Source organism: Phaethon aethereus (assembly GCF_964289735.1).
Source record: "Phaethon aethereus genome assembly, chromosome: 8".
Taxonomy (NCBI): domain Eukaryota; kingdom Metazoa; phylum Chordata; class Aves; order Phaethontiformes; family Phaethontidae; genus Phaethon; species Phaethon aethereus.
This window is the reverse complement of record NC_138584.1, coordinates 10,490,323-10,506,923: the sequence shown is the minus strand read 5'-3', so window position 1 is coordinate 10,506,923 and position 16,601 is coordinate 10,490,323. Positions and strand designations below refer to the sequence as shown.

Below are 16,601 nucleotides of genomic sequence, written 5' to 3'. Positions count from 1 at the left end.
GTAGGCATTTCTGTCTGCCTAGTGGCATGTCTTGCAAAAGAACGAGAGAGTTTTTGAAGGCAAAAAGAAGAAGGGGGCCAATTATCGGCTTCTGCTTCCCTGCCACCTGCCAGCGCTTTCCTTTTAATTAATGATCTGATGGCACTGGTCAATATAATAAGAAATGCTTGTACAGTTGGGGTCAGAAAATTCAGGCTTTGATCTTCCTCAACTTTCTGAAACATTTATTTGTTTTCTCTAAATTATTTCAGTTTTATTTTAATCTCTTCTATCCTGCTGAGGGCTGCGTGAATGAAAACCTATACTGTTTGTCATTTGCTTTGGCAGAGCAAAGACTGCTTACTTAGAATTCTATTTGTAAATTAAACTGCAAACCCAGTTTGTCATAAAAGACATCTGATCCTTTTGAAATGACGAAAACTGTCTTTTGTCTGCAAAGGATGATAAATTAAGTGCCAGTTCTTTCTGGACTTTGATCTTGCAGAGGGTGTCCCCGTGTTCTCTCCCCGCCCCCCCCCCCTTTTCTTTTACTTATTGCCTGTAGGGGAACATATTCTGTATATCATTTTAAATAGTCACAAAATTCACTTACCTTGTTTTTCCCAATAGAGCTCTAAAAGAATATAATTGTGAAACCGCTGTTTTGATTATTTAGTTACAGATGCTCAAGCTATCGCAAATGGTTGTCAGCACAAAGAATTTTATATCAAAATGTGAAATCAAAGAGTTACATTTTCTGAAATTGTAAATCATGAAAACAAACCGTCTTAAAGTAAGGCACTGCAGTGACATGCTGTGTCTTTTGGTTTTGTTGGTAATTTGTATATATTTGGTACAATAGAAATCAAACTCCTCATGATTATATTAACGTCAGTTCTCCAATTTTGATGATGTTAAAATCTAGACTTTTTATAGATTGTCTGGTCAGCCTTTCTTTTGACTCAGTATCAACTATAGTTCAGAAATGTAAAGTACTGTATAAAAATTATTCTGATATTTTGTGATTTTATGTTAGTGTATGAAAAAATATACACACATGCATACATACATCTATACACAATAATTTTGACCGTACTCTATTGTTCAAGAGTATAACAAGTTAAGTAAAAAATGAGTCGTTTTCTGGTGTGTCGGTAATCTTAACTGACAATGCATTCAGCTAATAACATTGAGGTTATAATGTCATGGAGGTACATGCCTCTTGTCAAATAATAGCTAGATGTAGAATTGAGAATTAGGCATCATCTTCCATAAGATACTGGAGTTATAGCTGGATGTCCTTCAAACAGTAAGAATGTTTTTTTTTCAATGAGGGGGACTTGTCATGTATTTTACAGATGCATATCAAAATGATCTCTAAATGAGTAGACTAGTATGAAGAAAATAGTGATACAGATCTTCATACTTTTAGAAGTATTTTCTCCCTCAGGATATATGCATGTTATTATTATTAATGTTAACGAAGGTTATCCAAGTGTACAGACTATACGGTAGAATTAAAATTTGTCATTCCATATCTAATATAGAAAAAACCAGAACAACTATTTATGCAAAATATATTTGCAGACTTTGAGGATTTTATAATGAAGCTTTTAATTTGAATATTCCCATCTCTTCCTCTAGTTCAATCTGTAAAGCACTTTTTAATTAAAGAATTGAATGGAAAACATATACAATTATAGTTGGCAAACCTGGAAACAAAAGCCACAGACAATGTCTGTGTTTGGCTCAGAAAATGATAAAATGCTTGTTTGTCTTTTGCATTCACGAGGGGCAGTGCAACTGCTAACATCTCAGTTAGAAAGAAAGGAATGTGGAGTCAAAATGGTAAGTTAGACTTAACACATTAAAGCGCATGTCAAAGATACTTACATATGTGAAGCATTTTAACTTATATAAATAAACCTCCTATGGATACATGCAAAAGTAGTAAAACTTCTGATGAAAAAAATATGAGTACCTCTGAAGGGTGTTAAAATAGAATGAAGAACTGAAAATATAAAAGAAGCTCTAGTCTTAATATCCCTTTCAAAAATTGATTCCAGGTTGGTTAAGAGCCTAAAAAAAGACATGCAGTATTTTCAAAGAGTTTTCTAAAACTGTTTCTTGTGTCCGAAGGAAATGGAGTAATTATTTTCTTGATCAATAAGTCTGATGATGTCCTCACAGCATAGGTATTTAATAGTTTACCCATGTATAAGTAACATGTCTATTAAAATACTCTTGATTGTGATTTTTTTCGTGATAAATTTAAGATCGAAAAAACATTATATGGCGTTGCCTAATAAACGGTATAATAAATTAACTGAGATTTAAAGGCATTTTTGAATCATTCACTTAAGCATTTAAATTATAGTTACAGGCTAGATGACTTTCTATGCATGTGAACTCTATTATTCTGTCAGACTGACCAGTGGTCTTGACTGTGCAAAGGTCAGTGGTCACAGTTGTCCTGAATTACCAGTCCTTTTTTCATGTGGACCCTCTGCTGTGTTGCATGCTGTAATCTTCTTAATGGCTTCATTCCAATATTCACACATAATATTTTAGATTTATTGACTGTTAGAAATACTACCATGCCAGTAGCAGTTCCGCTACTCCTAAGGTATTTAAAATTGGAAAAATAAATCAGTGCAAGACTTTGGGAATCCTTTGTTTTCTAAGAGGGGGGAAAAAACCCTCTTTTTCCTTTCTTCTGACAAGAACACTTGTTTTTAAATTTCATCATTTCACTGTGAATTTGTCTATTTAGAATAAATTAAAAAAAAAGTAGCTACTTCTGTGGGAGTCGATTTCCTAATACAATAATACTTAGATCACTACTTTAATAATGTAAGACACTAGACAAAGAACATTTGTGTTGTACATAAATTAGGGGAGACCATAGACACAAATTAATAAACTTTGGGCCTGATCCTGCAATACCTGCTTGCAGTTAATTCTGACAAAAAGACTACTCCATTGCTCAAATTTGAACACTTTCAAAAAAAGCTTGGAGAATTGAGGACATCATGTTTAGCAACAAAATCGTACTGATTTCTCCATACACTAAGCAGAACTTTTATAAATACGACCTTCAGAAAACAATAGGCTTTATAGGTTTTTAGCGTCTTCTGTGGTCATTAAATATTGTTAACCATAAAATCTACAGAGCTGTTGAAAGATGCATAGCCTTTGTAGCGTGTGGTGCCTACACACTATGATGCAATACAGAATCTAAATGGCTTTTTAGAGTTTTTGTTTTGAGATTCTTAAAGTCACAGGTTTTTAACACCGTAAATTGGGCGTATGAACATTACTGTTCTCAAAGTAGTATTTGAGAAGTAGGCTGTAATTCATGTAGAAAATTAAACAGTTACTCTGTAAAACAATTACTGGGAGTGCAAATTATTTCTGAAAATACAATTATTAATAGTATTATAAAGAAGTTATGGTCAACGTGTAACAGTGCAACTAAAAAGATTTTTTGTAAAATAGAAATATTGTAAATTATTACGTTTTCCCATCAGAGAATAGCCAAAAAATATTACTAATATATTTTAGAAACTCAGAGCAGTCAGCAGTGCTTGCAGTGTTATGAGGCAACTGTTTATTTTAAATAAATTCTTACAATTGAGATTCTGTTTAACCTTCATATAGTTTTAGAAGCTAGAACATGAAATTGAAAAGTACAGTTAATTTTGAAAACATTTGCATTTAAGTAGTTGTTTTCATCTAAACGAGTATTTGTGATTAAATGCTGGAGCGCTGAGATGCCTAAATCCGGTGTGCGTAGATAGTATCAAATATGTAGAAGCCCTTTCATGAACAATATTGATTTAAGTCATATCAGATTCCATTTTGTTGTAAGGTGTTTGTTTTATTTCTCTTCTCTGCCATCAGAAAAAGATTTTCACTTTCTCTCTTACTTTTATGGTGATGTGATCTGATGGGGAACACCAAAAAACAGTTTAAAGCATAACAACTGTCACTGATACCGGAGAAATGCCTGGATATCTTTTTTTTTCCCTAGAGATCTGGTAGTTGTTGGGAACCCCAGTACATGGTTCTTCATTTCTCAGTCGACAAACATTTTGAATACTTCTATATGTGCCTACATTTATATGTGTGCATAAGTTTTTGCAGGGACAAAAGCTTTGATTAATAGTTACATCATTTTATTGATTTCTTTTTAAACTTTATGTGCAGTTCTATTCTTCTACTCACATGAATATTGAAGAGGTATTAGTCACACTTTGTTTCTGATCAAGTAGTATATTTTAGGAATCTTAGCAAGGACATATTGACTATTTAAAAAAATAGTGCTTTTTTTTTTAATGGCTAAGGCAATAAGTTTCTACGTTTTAGATATACTTACTTACATAAGAAAGAAAAATTGCCTACCAATATCCTGACTTTCTAAATCTCTGAAAAACTATTCTATTGATTTAAACCTTGCTGAAGCTCTGATTGCTCTTCACTGGTAGTGTTTAGCAGTCCATTCAATGAAGTCGCCTTCCTATGAGAAGCCATTGCTAGGAGAAGATAAAACCAGTTTGCTTCTAGTGTAAATTAATAATACCATTTCTGAAATGGATCACTAGTGTCTTCCAGAAATAAATTGTAACAGCATTTTAACCCCTGTGGTTGGTTTGTTTGCAGTTCTTTATTTTTAAACTTTATTAAAAAGCTATTTCTGCCCAAGACGTGCAAAGAAGGGGAGTAAAAAAGTTTGGCATTCTTAATCGTAGATAGATGGCTGGATTAAAGCATATATGAGGAAACAATTTTGGTAAAGATGCTGCTTGGTATTTTTTTGGTTTGGTGCCAGAACTGTGTATTTTCTTTGAAATTTTAAGAGCTATTAATGATGTCACCCAAAAGGATCTCACACTTCCTGGGTTTTAGGTTCATGGATTTAAGCTATCACGATCCTGCTGTGCACCGAGTCCTTCTAAGCAGTTCAAAGCACCCAGTCTCTTATCTGTGCCTACTGTTTTGACTGTTATAACTACTTTTTCACGATACCTTTGATTAAACTGTGAAACTGGGAGAATGTGCTGGCAACCTACCCAAACGTGCAGCTTGGATTTGCCATCTCTTGGTGGTGGGATAAGCCCTGAGAAAGGACAGCCCCCACTGTCCCTCTGCATGCATGTTGGCTGACCTCAACCTGGAGGAAACCTGGGCAGCTCTCAAGGGTGCTTCAAGAGTGCTTTGGCCAAGACTGGCTGTTACGATTGGGAAATCAGGATTGTGGCCCACATGATCTCTGCAGGCTTTTTCTTAAGAGCACCGTGCTTCTTGTACTTCTGCAGAATAATCTCATAGAGCTCTTCCTGCCTTTTAGCGGGAGGAACTTTCTTTGAACTCCAGCATAGCCTTTGGGAGGCTAAAGCTCCCTGCAGGGTGGCAGCACCAAAACCGTGCATCTGACTTACCACTTTCGTGCTGGAGAACCCGCCTTCAAACTGCCAGCCCGTTGGCATGTTCCTAATATTGTTGAACTAATAACGTACCAATACTGCAGTGAAGTGGGAGATTTGTTGCTTTCGATTGTCCTTTCTAACACGTTTTTGCCTAAAGCATCCTGTTTATCGATTCCTGTTGGGGTACGTAGGGTCTGCCAGAACTGAGAAAGTCAGAAAATACGATTTTCCTTCACATCTCCCACTTTTTCCTATAATTCCTTTGCTCTACATCATCTTTACCCCTTTATTCTCTGACCCTGTCTTACCATCTGCCATTATTTCCCCAAACTCACAAGATATAATTTAGAAGAATGTAGATTTAAAAGAATGTAGAGGATTTTCTACCTTTTCCCTCCCTTCTGTTTACAAGATGCTTTGTCTGTAATGACAGAGAAAACATTTTAAGGTTGACAGTTCTTTTCTCGGCTTCATGTTACTGCTTTTGTTTTAGTGAAACTGAGCTAATGATGATGGGCACATTTCCCTTGTATAAAGGATATATACATTTATTTCCCCCAGAATTAAATAAACCTTATTTTTAATAACTTTAAAATAATCATATGGTACAGAACAAAAACCAAAACCAAAGAACAAACCAAAACATGCATTTAGTTTTTCAACCTTGAACTGCTTAACTCTTTCTTGTACTCAGACTTGTACTTTTTTTTGTGTTTTGAAAAAAAAACCATAAATGAGCCTTGGTGTATGCTTTCCATGGGCTAAACGAATCAGGCTCTAAACTTTTATCTAGATCTATGGAGCTTGGATATAAATTGAAAAGATCACAGCTATGGGGAAAAGACCTATACTGTAAAGGCCTTTCTGCATAGATTATGAACATCATAACTCAATAATTTTTTTTTCCAAAACTATAGTTATAATTGGACCCAATGGGGTCTCTCTCTTTGATCAGATCACAGTAACTGTGACTTTACACTGGAAAATGTCACTACTGTGAAGGTTTATCACCTGTAGAGCTGGTCTTTTCTCTGATGCCATGTTCAGCTCTCATTAGCATTATTCAAAGTTTAGTTGTTAATTAGGTTGACACTTCAATTACAATCATCATCTACAAGAGAGTCAGGACTGCTTGCATGAAGAAACAAAAAGATACTCATTCTTGCTTATAAGAATTCATAAGAATGAAAGCTGTTTCGGTGATAGTTTGTATTTATAATGTTCTGTTTAAAAAGTAACTCTAAATGTTACTTTGTATAGTTTTCTGTGACTTAAATATTGCTTTATTGGGTATATTGCAATACAAAGGGATGTAGAAACATGTATTCAACGTAATTGGAGTTGACTGACTTCTCCAGATATCCCTCATATTGATAATTAGGAGACTATAGACTATAACTGGGTGTAATTCTACATATCTTTAAAGAATACTGTAATAATTCCATAATTATATGATTTTTCTCCAAAGTATCATCTAAATTTATATTTCTAATTTTTTTTCCAATTCTATATAATCAGTGATTGCCATTTGCCAAGTAAGAAAAGACGTCCTTCAAAAAAAAAAAAAAAAAGTCAAGCATTAAAATAAGAATGGTGGTTTGTTTGTGGGTGTTTTTTTTTTATTAACTACAAGTGCCTTGTAAGTATTATTCTCTTTTTTTTTCCCTTTCACATGTTTTATCTCCTAGAGCAATTCTAAAGACAACGTTTCACTAAATTTACACAAACTTTTCTCAACTATTTGACAGTGGTAGCAGCGACTCCCATGGTGCATGAGAAATGATGTAAGATAGTAATTTGACTTAAGAAAAAAAAAATTTCCCTAAACCAGAATATTAAGTGATCATTAAGAGTCCTTAAAAATAAGCCTTCATATAGTATAAATAAAAAATATCCAACTGTCTTCATTCAAAACAAGTAGGTACATGTTATGATCGAGAAAAAAAAATGCAGAAAAGTGTCTCACATGCAGTTTACTGTAAAATAATTAAGCTTATGTATGTCAAGAGGCCTTGTGAAAAAAAGAGAGCATAAACCAATTTGCATTAGCACTCTACCATCATCCCCTGCTTTCATTTCAATTAACAGACCAGCAGGTGCTCTTTGCAGTTAAAAAGATAAGCTATCAAGGAGGAGGATGAATTTTTGGTTGACCTGTAGACACCACGGTTTGCCTGCTGATTGGGTTCATACCTCGCTGTACCAATTTCTGAGGTGTTAATTTAACTGTTCCACTCTGTCGTGCAGGTCTCGGCCTTGAAAAATAAACTGAAAAAGCAGTCTACAGCCACGGGTGATGGAGTAGCCAAGGCCTTTCTTCGGGCACAGGCAGCACTGTTTGGATCCTACAGAGATGCACTAAGATACAAACCAGTAAGGCGTCTTCTTTACCTCTTTTTTCCTTAATTTATAAGAGCACAGCCTCATTCTTTGAAAGGAAAATATGAAATGTTTTATCCCAGTCTGAAACATTTTAAAGAAAATATTTTAAATCTTACTTTATGCTAAGGATACATTGGCAATTTAGAAGACACTACCACCTCCTGATGGTGAGTTGTAGTGAAAAATAAATACCCATCCAAAGTCAGCTATTTTCTTACTTGTATCACTGTTATAATTTATTTAGTATACAATCAGATGGTATTAATGAAGCTACTTAGACACTTGGTTTAATGTGGTGAAGAACTGAAGAGGCTGTGCCTTTCAGAATCCGTCATTTTTGGCTGTACCGGTCCAGAGACTTTGCTGTGTTTGAGGCCAGTAGCTGTATATTTCCTAGCAGAGGCCACATAGGAGTCAAACACACATCTTCTCTGTTACACACTTATCTTGATTTCACTGAGACATTAGGAGAAAAGAAAACCCATTTCATCCCATCAGAACTTCAGACTTTGTATTTCTGATGTTTTGCTGGTACTCAGTAGATGAATGTGTTATGGACTGTGATCCTTTCTGATTTATGAAGGTGGCACATATTGAGCCTATTAGAGATGAAATCATTTATCAGAAAAAACTTGGAGATTCATTTCGCCTCTCAGTCCAGATTCTTCTCTTATGATATTTGCAAGCTACTGATAGTAGTTCCATTTGGTAAAATGCATTGAGATGACATTGGCTGAATCAGATTTTGAGGATATGATGTTTGGTGTTCTTGATGGATTCTGATAAATATTGAGATTTGGTAGGAGAAAATCATCCTTGCTTGAGGCATCAAGTTTGTAAAACTGGGGGGGGTGTGTGGGTGCATGGGTGGATGTTTGTTTGGGGGTGAGGAGGGTGGTGTATTCTGTTGTCGGGTAGGGAACTATGTGGCATTCCTTGTTGGAAATGGATAGGACAGTTATTAGTTCCAGATGAGGCCTTTTCCTGGAGGAAACATTAAAATACAGTACGGCAGGGTCTTCCTTCTACTCAAGTGGTTCTCTTACAGGTAGTCTTTTTTGCCGTGCGCGTTTTACACTCTTGCTGTCTGTGCCACTGACAACAATTGTTATTGAGATGAAAAGTAATGCATGCAGAAATGAAGTAGTATTTAAGTGTTTAGTTCAAGTATTTGTGTCCATCAGTCATTATACTTTTCTTATGATATGGAAAGCCAGTTCGCATGCTATATTGGAACGACTGTACCTCTTTTTAAAATTGCTGAAGTTCAACACAGTACTAGTTTCATTAAAACAAATAACTCAAACAAAACAGATAGCTGTCGTTTATTCCATAGTGGTGTTACCTGACATTGCTTCAGGAGGGGTTATCCAATTTGCCCCTTAGTCTAAAGACGAGGACGCTGGTCTGTGTCGGTCAACTCATGGCAGCTCGCAGTAAGAGCTGTTAAGGCAACAAGGGTCTTAATCTACGTTTGATATATGCAAACAGAGTGATGTCAGCCTGGTTGATGTCCTTACCTCTGTTCTGCCCAGAAACAGGCTCTTTTGTTTTGGTAAGTTTGTTGAATGGAATGTGCAAGTTCTTTAACATTCTGGTTCACGTCTCTGTTGAAGTGAGCTCACCTTTTAACTGATTTCCATTTTATTGCAGCTTATCTTTTGGCATATCTGAGATATCTACATCTGCACTGTATTGGAAGTAGTGCATCATGCATCATTATAACTGGCAAACGTTTGTCCAAGTGACCTTTGCAGTCTGTCTTTCTGCATTATTTTCGTTGGCATTTTGTATTGGCTGATTAGGTTTTTTTTTATTTTTTTTGGCTCCACCGATTGCATATAAGAGAAGATATTTATGAAACCATTGTGGCCTGATGGTTTTTTGTTTTGTTTTGTTTTAAAGATATTTTATTTCAGAGTATCTTAACAGGCAGGGTTCTGCTGGCAAATACCAGCATATTTTGGATTGGCATCAACTTGTCCAAAGACAAAGCATATTTAAAAAAAAAAAAAGTAACTGTTATTTTGAGCTGTGTTCACATTGTTTTAACTAATTTCAGTATTTAAAAAAAATTCTGTTGTGATAGAAAAATTTATTAGAAGTTGGATTTGCTCTGGATTAGTAGAAACTAAAGATGAGTTGTCCCATGATTTTACAGGTCATGTTAGATGAGCCTTATGAACTCAGTTAAATGCACGGTGAGTTGTGAAGTTCAAAAAATCAAATCACGTTTGACTGTATTAGGACCGTTTGTTAGGAATCTCAAAACTTGTGAATTGTAATTGCAAATAAAATACTATGCTTTGGTTTGGAGTCTATGGTGCTAGATCTAATAAGGAAATCTAAACCACAGCTATGAACTTTGTTTACATTCTTTCAGGAGCTCAAGTAGTATTCATGTAGAAAATTTGTAGGGGGTGTACTTAAATGAGATTATTTTCTATATATATTTGAAATATTTTTGCTGTAAATAAACTGTTCACACTTTCAGACTCAAGAACTGATAGGTTTTGGGGTACCATTTTTAGGATCACATGATGATCCTGATGAAAAATAAAATAATGTGTTTGGATAGTTATCGATTGCTTGTAAGTTGAAAAGTGTGCTTAAGTGAGCTATTTTTCTTGCAACAGTGTGTTCTGTATGATTTTAACTTGAAACATGAAACAACTGTCATTAATATTCACTTTGAGTAAAGAACAGCTTTGGTGGTATCTGTCCTCATCCAACACTTCTCTTCACTCCAAACGCTGTTCATCACACTGAACACTCATTCTGTGCAACTGTTTGTTTTCAGGATAGGACAGATTCTCCTCGGTATAGCAATATGTCTTGAACAAACGTCTAGCAATTATTGAAAAAAAATGATTGGAAAAAGGGAAAAATGGGAAGCTTCAGGGGTCTTGGAAGGAGTTCATGGGACTCCAAAAGACCATATGGAAAATTTAACTACTCTATTAGAGACAGGAAATATGACATGTGATATTTATGTCATATTTTATCTATATAATAGATAAAGGTGATCCTATTTTTTTCTATAATAACTGATAATAAAAATCTTAATCCAGTAAAAGTTTCCAAGAAAACTGGAAATAGTTGTTGGTTTTTTTTTTTTATCTAATCAGGGTACTGAATTAAAGAAATCAGTTAAATTGATAATACTGCCAAAATTATTTTTGTAATATGCTACACTTTACATTAGCAAGTATTGCATAATAGGAGTGGATCTGCGGAGCAAAACAGTACAGTTGGTGCTAAGGACCTGACATCCACACTGTGCATTTTCTAGCTTTATTGTGGTTTTTATTTTAGTCTGGTATTGAATACTGAATACCCATGACTAGCTGGAGCTCATTTTCTGCTTTAGTTTAATCCAGAAGGAATTCAGTTAATGCGTGGTAGATGGGGATGATGGGAAAAATTCTTTATACAACCTCTTCTACTGTCTTATCACATTTCCAAAATTTTGGTAAGGAAGAGAAAAAGAAAATAAAACAGATTTTCATCTTTATTTACTTCACTGTCATTTGATAAATGACCAAAAAATAGTCCAGAACAAAACTGTCATCAGTGGAATAGCGAGTTAGAATGTTTTTGTATATGGTCGCGTTCATGTAGAGGACTGCAGTCCGTTTTGTAGGATAAGATGTATGGACTTTGAGGTGTGGCGGGGTCCCCAGCAGCGCAAGCCTACAGCGGTGGCAATGAGGCCATTCAGGCTGGTTTGCTGTGAAGAGCCCTGGCATGTCGGAGGGCAAGCGGCCAGTGCGTGGCTGCACTTGCCCAGCTAGCCGCTGCAGTATGAGCCGTTGCGCGATCTGCGACGTCACCGATCGCAGTTTTGATCACAAGAGTCTAGCCCTGCTGAGGCATTGCAGTGATCCGAGTGTTGTGACCGAAGGGCTTCTTGTACAAATCCAAAGTGTGTTTACTTTGAGTGGTTACAACTTAGCCTTGAAGCTTTTGTCGCTCCTGTTGTCTGTAGGTAGTCAAGCATTTGGCATTTTATTATGGAATAAGATTGCATGTTCCAGGTTTCAGAATTGCATGCGTAGGTGGGAATTAGATACATTGATTAGACATGTGCAGCTTGTGTCATTCTGTCGATCAGCGTATGTGCAACGTTGTGTTTTTTCTAGCTATTTTACATTACATGTTCTTCATGGGTCATTTTTAGGCATCCTTCCTTATCTCGGACAAGAGCCACGCCAGTCAAACATTTTAGCAACTCTGTGGTGGCTGGGGGAAGTGGGCCGTACACATCTACTTGTGCAAACCTTGCAAATGAAAGCAAAGATTAGTAAATTTTTTCCACTAATCATATGCAGTATGGTCAGTTAATAAAACACTGTATGATGTAAAGAATTCTTAAACAGGCAATATTCCCACTGACGGTGTGTGTCTAGAGTGGGAAAGGTAGTAAGAGAATGAGGAAGGAGCCGAAAAACAATGAGTATAAAAGTATTCACCATAATAGGGATTAATTTGAACATTATCAGGAAAACAAGCAAAGCAGAAAAGCTGTTTGCTCTTAGGCAGCAAGCATCAGGAGGACATATAGGTGTGGTTTGTTTTTTTTTTTAATTAAAAAAGGTAATTCATCATGGCAAGACAAATACATTTCAAATGTATTTCAAATAAATCCTCATACTTTATGGCACATCTATTAAAAGGTTATGGAATATAAGCAACAATAACTTATTATCTATCTTTGAAACACTGGCTTTTCTTCAAGAGTTAGCTAACAAAAGATGAAGTCATTAAAAAAAAATCACCTCTTTTTGGGTAGAAGTCCTCAAAACTCTTGATGTTACAACAAAGGAAATAGCACAGAATAACTTCGTTTTTAAGTTCTGATGGTTGTAACATCACTCATCAGAAATTAAGAAATGAAGAGCAAAGGCTAATGGTTTGCACTGGAATGCTCTGCGGTAGGAGTTCATGGTCTCCGCAGCACGCCGGGGGTGCGGAGATAACTTCCAGCTTGAAGATAGCACAACCTGTCAGACCTCACTTTAATTGAATGCTAACTGGGGCGCTTCGGGCCGGTATTGATGCTATTTTAGGTAGTGACATCAGCTGTCCAACAGCTGCAAATATTGTATTCAATATACAATAAAGCAAAGTAATACACTTAAATGTTGTATTAGGAAAAAAATTGATATTTTAGGATTCAGAATGCACCTGAATTACTTGAGAATGCATAAGTAATGATGGCTTATAATTGAGTTTCAAAATGAAACCTTTTGAGAGAGGTATCTCTTGAAATGCTCATTGACTTGTTTCCCTTTCCCCCACGAGTTAGGCATAGAAAGTACAGCAGAGTACAGAAACAGAGAAGGAGTAATGAAATGCCGGAACATGGTTTGTGTTTAAACCCAGAACTACCCTGTGTAATATTTGTTATGACTATTCATTGTGACTTCCATAAGGATTTTATTTTATGTGTTGGAAACCATATTGTTTAATTTGTCTTAAGGACCGTAGTAGTCCTTTATCGAATATAGAGATTGTATTAATAGGAGTTGTACGTTTTAACTGTGACTATAAGAAATATCAGCATATCTGAGTCTTTGTTTGGGTAGGTTGCAAGAAATTTTCAAATTTTGCAGAAATTTGTTTGTAATTTTAAATGGCACCTTCTTGAGTAGGATCATAGGTCATATTCAATTATCCCCTGGCCTTTATCTCTGAGAGTCACCACAGCAGTGTTGTACTTCCTTGATTTTAAACAAAGGAATTTTAGTATCAAAACGAAAGTGGTGTTTAACTTTTTTTTAAAATGAATTATACAAAACCGAAGAAGTTATGCCCATACCTACCTCCCTTATAGTCTTCATGTAATAAGCAAGAGCTACCATGTGAGATTTATTAATTATAATAAAGCAATAGTACAAATTGTTGGTGTGAGTCATCTCATGCTAGAGAGATATAAATGTTTTCTGAAATAATTAAAACGTTTGTACTTCTTGTTCAAGTTAAATAGTGCTGGATTTGGAAAGCACAAACATGCCTTCTAATCTAGATCATTTTTCCTTTTAAAATGATCACGCTGTTTTATCTCACTGCTTTCATGTTCCATTGAGGTCTGTATAAATAGCTTGCTTAAAATGTGAATGTAGCTTAGAGTAAGAAATTCCTGCTGTGTGTGGCAAGCTATGAAAGGGGAAGAAAATTCTATAGCAACTGTTGTTAAAAGGACAGATATCTTGTTTGGGCATAGATTGTTTGGTCTGGGTATTAGCTGTCTACTTTTCAGTATAGGGTCCCCACCGGGTTTTGATCGAACTTGTTTTGAAAGTACATTGTAGATCAATATGACAGGGGCCATTTGATGATCTAGTAGTTAACTATCAGTGGAGCATTCCTCCAAAACTCAGTTTCTAAAGGTACCTGGTTGTATTTGCAGAAATGAGGATGTTATAAGCTTTATGTGTGAAAACTTCTAGAGCTATTTGTGTTTATATTGATTCAATAATTTGTTTTTAAATAACATTTTAGAAGGCCTCATATTTACAGTAATAATCTCAAAGATTTGTAAATGTTTTATTTGGAAAACATTTTTATTGTTCAGAGCCTTGAACAAATAACAGAGCTAGGAATTAATTGTATTATTTAATGCCATTTCAGTAAAGTTACAGCAGATACCCTGAGAAAACTTTAGTGTGGAATTTCTACAGGTTTCAACAGATTGTCTTATTTTCATGTGCTGAACAGGTAGGAGCTTTAAACCGACTTAAATTTTTAAAGCAACCTTGCTATCAGTAGGTTCAAGTAACATAGATGACTTTTGGGTGTGAAATCTTTATACATAGATTTAAATACATTTTCAGCTAAGGAGTAGCGTTGGTTATTCGGTCTCTGAACGGTACTGATAAAGGAACAGATGCACCAATGCAGGAGTGCTTACTAAGTATCTGAAGCATGCAGCGATTAAAGGAAAGTATTTGGGAAAATATTACAGCCATGCACTAAAAATGTGTGTTGAACTACCATTTCCTGGCGTTCTGTTACATGGCTCGGGTGGGAGAAGTGCCATTGAGTAAAACTCTCTAAATGCGCTCTCTTCTCAGGCTGCTGTGAAAGGGAGAGCAAGCATTCCTGTTGTCTCTTCTGCTGGGAGATAACCTCTCTTTCTTCTCTTTCATCTTCCCCAACACAACTGTGAAAGTGGCAGTGGAGGCATAACTTAGTTTTAATTTTTCTAAGTAGTATGTTTTGAAAATACTATTTTCTCTCTTTGGTCCTAAATTTAATGTTTCATAGTATGTCATGAGCCGTCATCTGGTCAGTTCTGCACTCCCACAAAGCCTCTGTATTTCCAGAAATGATTTCTTTGTGTGACAACAACAACTAACATACATACATACATACATACATACATACATACATACATACATAAAAATAGGGAGTTGTTATAATTTGCTGCCTTCACATTTTTTTGGAAGAAGGACAGAACTGAGAAGAGAGTCTGCCCTCAGGAAGACTATGCCTTGTACCACCCTATCTCACTGGAGACTATTTCATTTGTTTTAATGCACTTTGAATTTTCCAAGTAGCTCGGGGTCATCTTCTTAAGACAAGAGTCTTTAGGAGCTCAAGAATAGCTAATGCAAAGTGGGTCAGGAAGGCAGTGCTATTTAAAGTACCGCAAACATTTTAAGCTATTTGGCAGATCCAGCGTGTCCTGCATGCGTACAGCGTTCACCAGTTATCTTGGGATAAGCAGTAGTTGAAGTGACTTGGGTGCTTCTCCTGGAGACTTGATCAACACAGCGCAACATATTGTGCTGAGGTGGGTTTGCATCACAGCATTCCCGCTACCCAGTGAAGGAGGAAGGGTTACGTTAGGTAAATGTATAGCTTCTAGCTCTTCCAGTGAGATTTCTTTTCTAAAATCAGATATTCCGGAAAGAAGTAAGGCTGTAAAACTTAAAAACAAGTTAAACTTGAACCTAATTACTTCGCTGAGTGGGATTGGGCCTTTGAAAAGAGAGACTTAAAAAGAGGAAAGCTTTTGATAGTGTAAGAACAGGTTTTTAAAATGACATCATCGTGTTTTTACTGCAGCATTTCCTTGGATCATACTTGAACCACTTAAAAACAAAGTGCAGGGTATAAAGAGCAGTTGGGAATGATTTAGAGCTACTCCACCAAACTCACCTAGATCACATGCAGAAAACAGTTTGTGATATTCTGGAAGCACATAACAGCACCGTCAGCCAGAACGATAGGAAAATGTGTGAAGTAGCATGTGCAGTTAAAGTTAAACAGGGTTAGGAGCAGAAAGCTGTGGTGATCACAGGCATGAATAAATTTGTCTTTAAAGTGGCTAACAGCTGAAGCTATTGTGAAGATCAATATAGCAGCTGTCTTGGATCTTTTTTCTTTCGGATGGCAGAGGTGTCTCTTAATCTGTTGTGGGGCTGTACCTTATATGTAGCTTCTGGGTAGCAAAATATTCTGTGGTAGGTTTAAGTGTGGCATTTTGTTGGATTCCAAATTTGCTGTCTTAGAAACAATTACCAAAGGTCTCAAACCTGGTAATTATTTTGGTTTTGTAAACTTGGGTGAGAGGCCTTTTAGCTTTATGATGAAATCAGTTTATGTACCTTGATAACTACACAAACTTTGTAATATACCTGTCCAGTTAAGTCAAACAGCTTCAAGTATTTGTGACAAAGTATTGACAAGAACGACACAACTGGAGAGAATGCTCATCAGAAATGTCCAGTGGTCTGTGCACACTGAAGATAGCAAATTTTAAATTAAAGTAGGGAGTAATATAGGAGTCCATTTGAATGTTTA

General features: G+C 35.8%; 1 protein-coding gene across 1 annotated transcript in view; it reads left to right on the top strand.

Annotated features, from left to right (window-relative positions):
• The window catches only part of DENND1B (DENN domain containing 1B), a gene marked incomplete at both ends in the record, with an annotated part of 155,120 nt that overhangs the window by 104,202 nt on the left and 34,317 nt on the right, over positions 1–16,601 (top strand). The window contains one exon of the mRNA XM_082002748.1: positions 7,656–7,781. Within this exon, the coding sequence (XP_081858874.1) occupies positions 7,656–7,781 (126 nt within the window). The remainder of the gene's footprint in view (positions 1–7,655; positions 7,782–16,601) is intronic.